Source organism: Priapulus caudatus, unplaced genomic scaffold, assembly GCF_000485595.1.
Source record: "Priapulus caudatus unplaced genomic scaffold, Priapulus_caudatus-5.0.1 Scaffold384, whole genome shotgun sequence".
Taxonomy (NCBI): domain Eukaryota; kingdom Metazoa; phylum Priapulida; class Priapulimorpha; order Priapulimorphida; family Priapulidae; genus Priapulus; species Priapulus caudatus.
In genome coordinates this window covers 68,719-76,228 of record NW_014577445.1, presented here as the reverse complement: position 1 = coordinate 76,228, position 7,510 = coordinate 68,719, and the positions used below count along the sequence as shown (strand labels likewise).

The 7,510-nt window shown below is 55.2% G+C and overlaps 2 protein-coding genes across 2 annotated transcripts in view; both read left to right on the top strand.

Moving 5' to 3' along the window:
- LOC106809792 (ataxin-2 homolog) overlaps positions 1 to 6,969 on the top strand; it is an 8,831-nt gene extending 1,862 nt beyond the window's left edge. The window contains exon 2 of the mRNA XM_014812997.1: positions 6,688 to 6,969. Coding sequence (XP_014668483.1) covers positions 6,688 to 6,814 — 127 coding nt within the window. The 3' untranslated portion in view covers positions 6,815 to 6,969. The remainder of the gene's footprint in view (positions 1 to 6,687) is intronic.
- A 33-nt stretch (positions 6,970 to 7,002) lies between these two features.
- The window catches only part of LOC106809782 (KN motif and ankyrin repeat domain-containing protein 1-like), a 17,625-nt gene continuing 17,117 nt past the window's right edge, over positions 7,003 to 7,510 (top strand). Inside the window, exon 1 of the mRNA XM_014812985.1 lies at positions 7,003 to 7,063. The gene's annotated coding sequence lies outside the window, so the exon portion shown is untranslated. The remainder of the gene's footprint in view (positions 7,064 to 7,510) is intronic.

The window sequence follows — 7,510 nt, the reverse complement described above, 5'->3', positions numbered from 1 at the left end:
TGATGATGATGATGATGATGATGATGATGATGATGATGATGATGATGATGATGATGATGGCGACGATGATGATGATGATGGCGATGATTGGGATTGGATGATTGGGATTTGAATTTAAGCTCTCTTTGTCGTCATCATCATCAACATCATCGTCGTCGTTATCGTTATAATCGTAGCGGGCGTTTATTCCCTGTGTGCTTTTGTTTTTCTTAAATTTAATAATCTGCAGAATTGCTTCGCTTTGTATGTTTGTGTTTTTTGTGTTTTGTGTTTTCAAGCGGCGGCCTCATGCAGCAGCTCTAGAGCTAAGATTGTTCACGAGAAAAAGTTTGCGCGATAATGAAAACGCGTCAAGTTAACGTGCGTTAATGGAATTTGCTCTCGAGCGCTCACGCGCAAGAGGGGATGTTTTGTAGTGGAGCGTTTTTCATAGCGTTGCATCGCAGAATACTGTGCGATTTGTTCTCGTTCATGGCTGACCGATCCTCGAGGAAAAAACACGAGAGACGAAGGAGAGACGAAAGTGTTTTTACGAGGAGTGCAAGCGTACATAGGGATTAATGGAGTAGATTGGGGGAGCGGTTTAGGAGGAGTGTTGGTTCGATGGGGGAAACATATGAGGATTAATGGATCAAGTGGGAGACGATTTTAAGATTGTTTACTCGAGGGATAGAAGCAAGCGTACACGGATTTATAGCTTAGTGGTGGACGTACGTGAGTAAGAGAGTTGGTGAGAGGCACGTGAGTGGCACACCTACAGTAGCAGCTAATGGGCGCACGCGGGGGGTTTCTCTCTTCTGCTCTTACATCTTAAATCTCTCAGTAAAACGCGAACAATTCGCAGCGGTGTGATGGAAAGAAATAGGTTTTGAGCACAGCGGACTCACGCACGCACGCACGCACGCACACACGCACACACGCACGCACGCCAGGCTATCACGGTGGCTCTACTTTGTGGCTACGGTGTTTTCACGGTGTCTGTAATGCCTGTACATTACACGATATCAGGAGTTAATAATGACAAATTATCATTATCATTGACAAAGTAATTTGTCATTATTAATTCCTGACGATATGTATACTACCACCTGTACTACCACGTACACATGTCAACGCGCGAATGCACGCACACTCTGTCCCTCCTCTCTCTCTCTCTCTCACTCTTTCCCTCCTCTCTCTCTCACACTCTTTCCTTCCTCTCTCTCTCTCTCTCTCTCTCTCTCTCTCTCTCTCTCTCTCGCGCCGTGTCGGCTACCCGCGCGTGTCGCCTGCAGGCAGCCATACAGGCAGGCGCGCGGGCAGGCAGGCAGCCATGCAGGCAGACAGACAGGTAGGCGGGCAGGCAGGCAGGCAGGCAGGCAGGCAGCCATGCAGGCAGGCAGGCAGGCAGGCAGGCGGGCAGGCAGGGTGCTATATCTAATACTCAGAGCGCGTGAACATGAGCGTGTCATGATCCTGTCAAGCTGTCTATCTATCTCACTACCGGCTTACACACCTAATGTTTCTCGCTATGTAACAGCAATTACCTCTCATGCAGGAACCTGTTCTTCACGCTCTCTGTCTCTCTCTCTGTGTGTGTGTGTGTGTGTGTGTGTGTGTGTGTGTGTGTGTGTGTGTGTGTGTGTGTGTGTGTGTGCTTCACGCTCTCTCCGCTTCCGCTTTCTCTCTCTCTCTCTCTCTCTTCTCTTCTCTCTCTCTCTCTCTCTCTCTCTCTCTCTGTTCTCTCTTTCGCTTTTCTTGCCTTCTTCTTTCTTATCTCACTCGCTCTCACTCTCTTTCTCTCTCACACAATAAGTTTTTCTTGCTAAAGTCAGTCACTAGCTATCAGGGGGCTACGTGAAATTTGGGTTAATAACGTTGCGGATGTGGGGGAGCCCAGCCGCTCTGAAAAAGCATGAAAAAAAAATTCGATTTGAAAGTCGGGTATTTTTTCCCGTTGGTTCCTAAACTATATTTACGAGAACGGATGTGACCAACCACATAAAAATATCTACACACCCGCAAAGTACCTGTAACACATAGCATTCATATACTCAATTCACTCAACCCCCTGCAAATCTGCACCCGCGACTCCTCATGACCTCCCGTGACCTCATGACTCGTCCCAATCCTTCCCTTGCTCGTTACGCTCGAGCCCGGTGTGGGGATGGGTGCAGCGATGATGTCCGTTGCTGTACTCAGTCACTACTCACCCAACCCCTTCATTCCTCGTCGTGGTGGGGGCGCGCTCGGCTCCTCTGCCACCGCTCCGATGTATGCTCCGTTGGGCCTAACTTCTTACCCAAGACCCCCTTCCTTGCTCGTATGGCTGGCTTGTGGTTGGCGTGCACAACCGATCGATTGCCGTCCGGCTACTTTTACCCCAACCCGTTCCTTGACGTCGCCGTACGCGTGTTGTCGGTGGTGCACGACCCTGTTGCCCGTCCGGTACTTACCCAACCCTTCACTTGCTCGTAGGTGTGTGGTGGTGCACGATGGATGCCCGTGGTACTTACCCAACCATTCCTTCTCGTTACGTGTGGGGGCGTGCCACCGATGATGCCCGTGGTACCTCACCCAACCCTTCCTTTCCTCGTAGGTGTCGTGGTGGTAGCCAGCCGATTGATGCCCGTGGGTACTTACCCAAACCATTTCCTTCCTCTCGTCTTAGGTGTGTCGGTGTGCCACCGATGGATGCCCGTCGGTACTCACCCAACCCTTCCTTGCCTCGTAGGTGTGTTGGTGCTGCACCGCAGGATGCCCGGGTACTTACCCAACCATTCCTCCTCGCTTACGGTTGTGGTGGTGGTTGCACCGATGTGCCGTGGCGGTACTCACCCAACCTTCCTCTCCCGCCTAGGTGTGTGGTGGTGCACCGATGATGGCCGGTGGTACTTACCAACCCTTCTTCTCGTTAGGTGTCGCTGTGGTGGTGCACCGATGATGGCCCGTGGTACTCACCCACCCTTCCTTGCTCGTAGGCGTGTGCGGTGGTGCACCGGATGATGTCGTGGTACTCACCCAACCCTTCCTTGCTCGTTAGGTGTGGGTGGTCCACCGATGATGCCGGTGGTACTCACCCAACCCTTCCTTCCTCGTAGGTGTTGTGGTGGTGCACCGCATGATTGCCCCGTGGCTCACCCCAACCATTCCTTCTCTGCGACCTCCCCCACTTCATGATCCCGCGAACCCCTCATTAACCCCCACACCTCACACGACCCCATTTGACCTTGCTATCACCGCGTCACCTCATAACCCACCACCCTCACGACCCATGACCTTGCTATCCACCCGTCACCTCATAACCCCCACCACCCTCACGCCCATGAGCACTGACCTTGCTATTCCACCGCTTGACGCCCTCATAAACCCCCCACCACCCTCACGACCCATGGCATGACCTTTGCTATCCACCGTGCACCCCTCGTAACCCCCACCACCCTCACGACCCCATGACCTTGCTATTCCACCACGTCACCTCATTAAACCCCCACCACCTCACCGACCGCCATGAACCTTGCTATTCCACCGCGTCAATCCTCATAATCCCCACCACCCTCACGACCCCAAGACCTATGCTAATCCACCGTTGACCCCTCGGTACGCCCACCACCTCCACGGGGACCCGATGACCTTGCCTACCACCACGTCCACCTCATAACCCCACCACCCTCACGAGCCCATAGACACTTGCTATCGCACCCGCGTCACCTCAATAACCCCCCACCACCTCACGACCCAAGACCTTGCTATCACTGCATCACCTTCATAACCCCCACCACCCCTCACGACCCATGACCTTGCTATCCACCACGTCACCTCATAACCCCACCACGCCCTCACGACCCCATGACGCTTGCCTATCCACCGCGTTCACCTCATAACCCCCACCACCCTCACGACCCCATGACCTCTGCTATCCACCGCCGTCACCTTCATAAAACCCCCACCACCCCTCACGACCCCAAGACTCTTGCCTATCCACTGCCGTACCTCATAACCCCCACCCACCTCACGACCCCATAGACCTTGCCTATCCCCCCCACCGCCTGTCACCTCATAACCCCCACCACCCTCACGACCCCATGACCTTGCTATCCACCGCGTCACCTCATAACCCCCCACCACCCTCACGACCCCATGACCTTGCTATCCACCGCGTCACCTCATAACCCCCCACCACCCTCAACGACCCCATGGACCTTGCTATCCACGCGTCACCTCGTAAACCCCCACCACCCTCACGTGACCCCCGTGACCTTGCTATCCACCGCGGTCACCTCCATCAACCCCCACCCTCAACGCACCCCATGACCGTTGCTTTTTCCCACCGCGTCACCTCATAACCCCCAACATCCTCACGAACCCCTATGACCTTGCTTCATCCACCGGCGTCACCTTTCGTACCCCCCACCACCCTCACTGGACCCCATGACCTTTCGCTATCCACCCGCGTTCACATCATAACCCCACCCACCCTCACGACCCAATGAACCTTGGCCTATCCACTGCGTTCACCTCAAACCCCCACACCCTCACGACCCATTGACCTTGCTATCCACCGCGCTCACCTCATAAAAATATACCCCCCACCACCCTCACGACCCGCCAATGACCTTGCTAATCCACCGCGTCACCTCATAACCCCCACCACCCTCACGACCCATGACCTTGCATATCCACGTGACCCTCATAACCCCCATACCCTCACGACCATGACCTTGCTATCCACCGCAACCCCTCATAACCCCCACCACCCTCACGACCCCATGACCTTGCTATCCACCGCGTCACCTCATTAACCCCCACTCACCCTCACGACCCCATGACCTTGCTATCCACCACGCGCTCACCTCGTAACCCCCACACCCTCACTCACCCCATGACCTTTGCTATTCCACCTGCAGCACTCTCATAACCCCCACCACTCTCACGACCCCATTGACCTTGCATCCACCGCGCACCTCATAACCCCACCACCCTCACGACCCATGACCTTGCTATCCACGCAACCCTTCATAACCCCCAACCACCCTCACGACCCCATGACCTTGCCTACTTCCACCGCGTCACCTCGTAACCCCCCACCACGCCTCACGACCCATGACCTTGCTATCCACCGCCAACCCCTCAATAACCCCCACCACCCTCACGACCCATTGCAACCTTACTATCCACCTGCTGTCACCTCATAACCCCCACCACCCTCACGACCCCATGACCCTTGCTATCCACCGCAACCACCATTCATAACCCCCCACCACCCTCACGACCCCATGACCTTGCTATCCACCGCACCACCTCATAACCCCCACCACCCTCACGACCCCATGACCTTGCTATCCCACCGCGGTTATCTCATAACCCCCACCACCCTCACGACCCCATGACCTTGCTATTCCACCGCGTCCACCTCATAACCCCACCACCCTTACGACCCATGACCTTGCTAGTCCACGCATCACCTTCATAAACCCCACCACCCTCACGAACCCCATGACCTTTGCTACTCACCGCCGTTATCTCATACCCCACCACCCTTAACGACCCCCATGACCTTGCTATCCAGCGCACGTCTCACCTCATAACCCCACACCCTCACGACCCCATGACCTTGCTATCCACCGCGTCACCTCATAACCCCCACCACCCTCACGACCCCATGACCTTGCTATCCACCGCGTCACCTCATAACCCCACCACCTCACGACCCATGACCTTGCTATCCACCGCCGTACCTATAACCCCCACCACCCTTCCACGACCCCGATGACCGTGCTTATCCAACCGCGTCACCTCATAACCCCACCACCCTCACGACCCCATGACCTTTGCTATCCACCGCGTCACCTTCATAACCCCCCACACCCTCACGACCCATGACCTTGCTATGCCACCGCGATTCACCTCATAACCCCCACCACCCTCACGACCCCATGACCTTGCTATCCACCGCAACCCCTCATAACCCCCCACCACCCTCACGACCCCATGACCTTGCTATCCACCGGTTCACCGCGTAGCCCCCACCAACCCTCACACCCATGACCTTGCTATTCCACCGCCATCACCTCATAAACCCCCACCACCCTCACGACCCCCTGCCTGCTGATCCACACGTGCTCACCTCATAACCCCTCACCATCCCTCACGGACCCCATACCTTGCCTATCCACGCAAGCCCCTCATAAGCACCCCCATCACCCTCACGACCCCGAATGACCTTGTATCCACAGCCGTCACCTCATAACCCCCACCACCCTCACGACCCCATGGACCTTGCTATACCACCGCCGTCACCTCATAACCCCCACCCCCCCACGACCCCAATGACACTTGCTATCCACCGCTCGTCACTCTTCATAACCCACCACCCTCAACGCACCCCATGACCTTGCTATCACTGCGTCACCTCTAACCCCCACCACTCTCACGACCCCATGACTTGCTATCCACCCACGTCCACCTCCATTAACCCCCCACCACCCTCACGACCCCATGACCTTGCTATCCACCGCGTCACCTCATAACCCCCACCACCCTCACGACCCATGACCTCTGCCTATCCACACCGCGTCACTTCATAACCCCACCACCTTCACGACCCCATTACCTTGGTACTCCACCGCATCACCTCATAACCCCCACCACCCTCACGACCCCATGACCTTGCTATCCACCGCGTCACCTCGTCTTTCCTTCACACAGGAGCATCACCGTGAGCGCGTCCGACTCGTCGACGGACGCCACCGACGATGACGATGACGACGGCGACGACGGCCAGCAGCAGCAGCAGCCCAGCAGCTCCGGGTTGAGCGAAGGCAGCAGTGCGTGAGTAAGGATCGTACGAGACTGCCGCCGGTAACATCTCCAACGTGTGCTTCGACGACGCCGCCATCACCGTCAACAACAACGGCTTGCAGCAGCAGCAGCAGCAGCAGCGACCGCGTGGATCTAGGAGAGGCGCGGCGGGGAAGGCGTCGCGTCGCAGGACGGCTTAGCGGCGGTAGGCAGGAGGAGGAGGAGGAGGAGGAGGAGGAGGAAGGGAGGCGGACGATGAGGAGACAACTACGATCCGCGAGAAGTAAGTCCTTCACGTGTGGTGGTGGTGGTGATGATGATGATGATGATGATGATGACAGATGGTGTGGTCGTGGTTGTCGATGATGATGGCGGCGGTGGTAAGAATGATGGTGGTGATTGATGCTGATGATGATTGAATGATGTATGAATTTGGTGATATGGCGGTGGTGATGATGATGATTATGATTGATGATGATGTAGCTGGTGAGTGGTTGGTGATGCATGATGATGACGATGAGGGGTGATGCATTGGCGCGTAGGGATGGTGTGTGTGTGGGGCGGAGTGAGGGATGGTTGTGAAAAGTTCTACGCGGTGTAATTAATTTATTATCCAGGGTGAATATAATAGAAGTTTAATAATACTACATATGAAGGTTAATAATCTATTATTGAATTATTTACTTCCTGATATTATGTTAATTATCATACAATGAATTAGTATTATAAT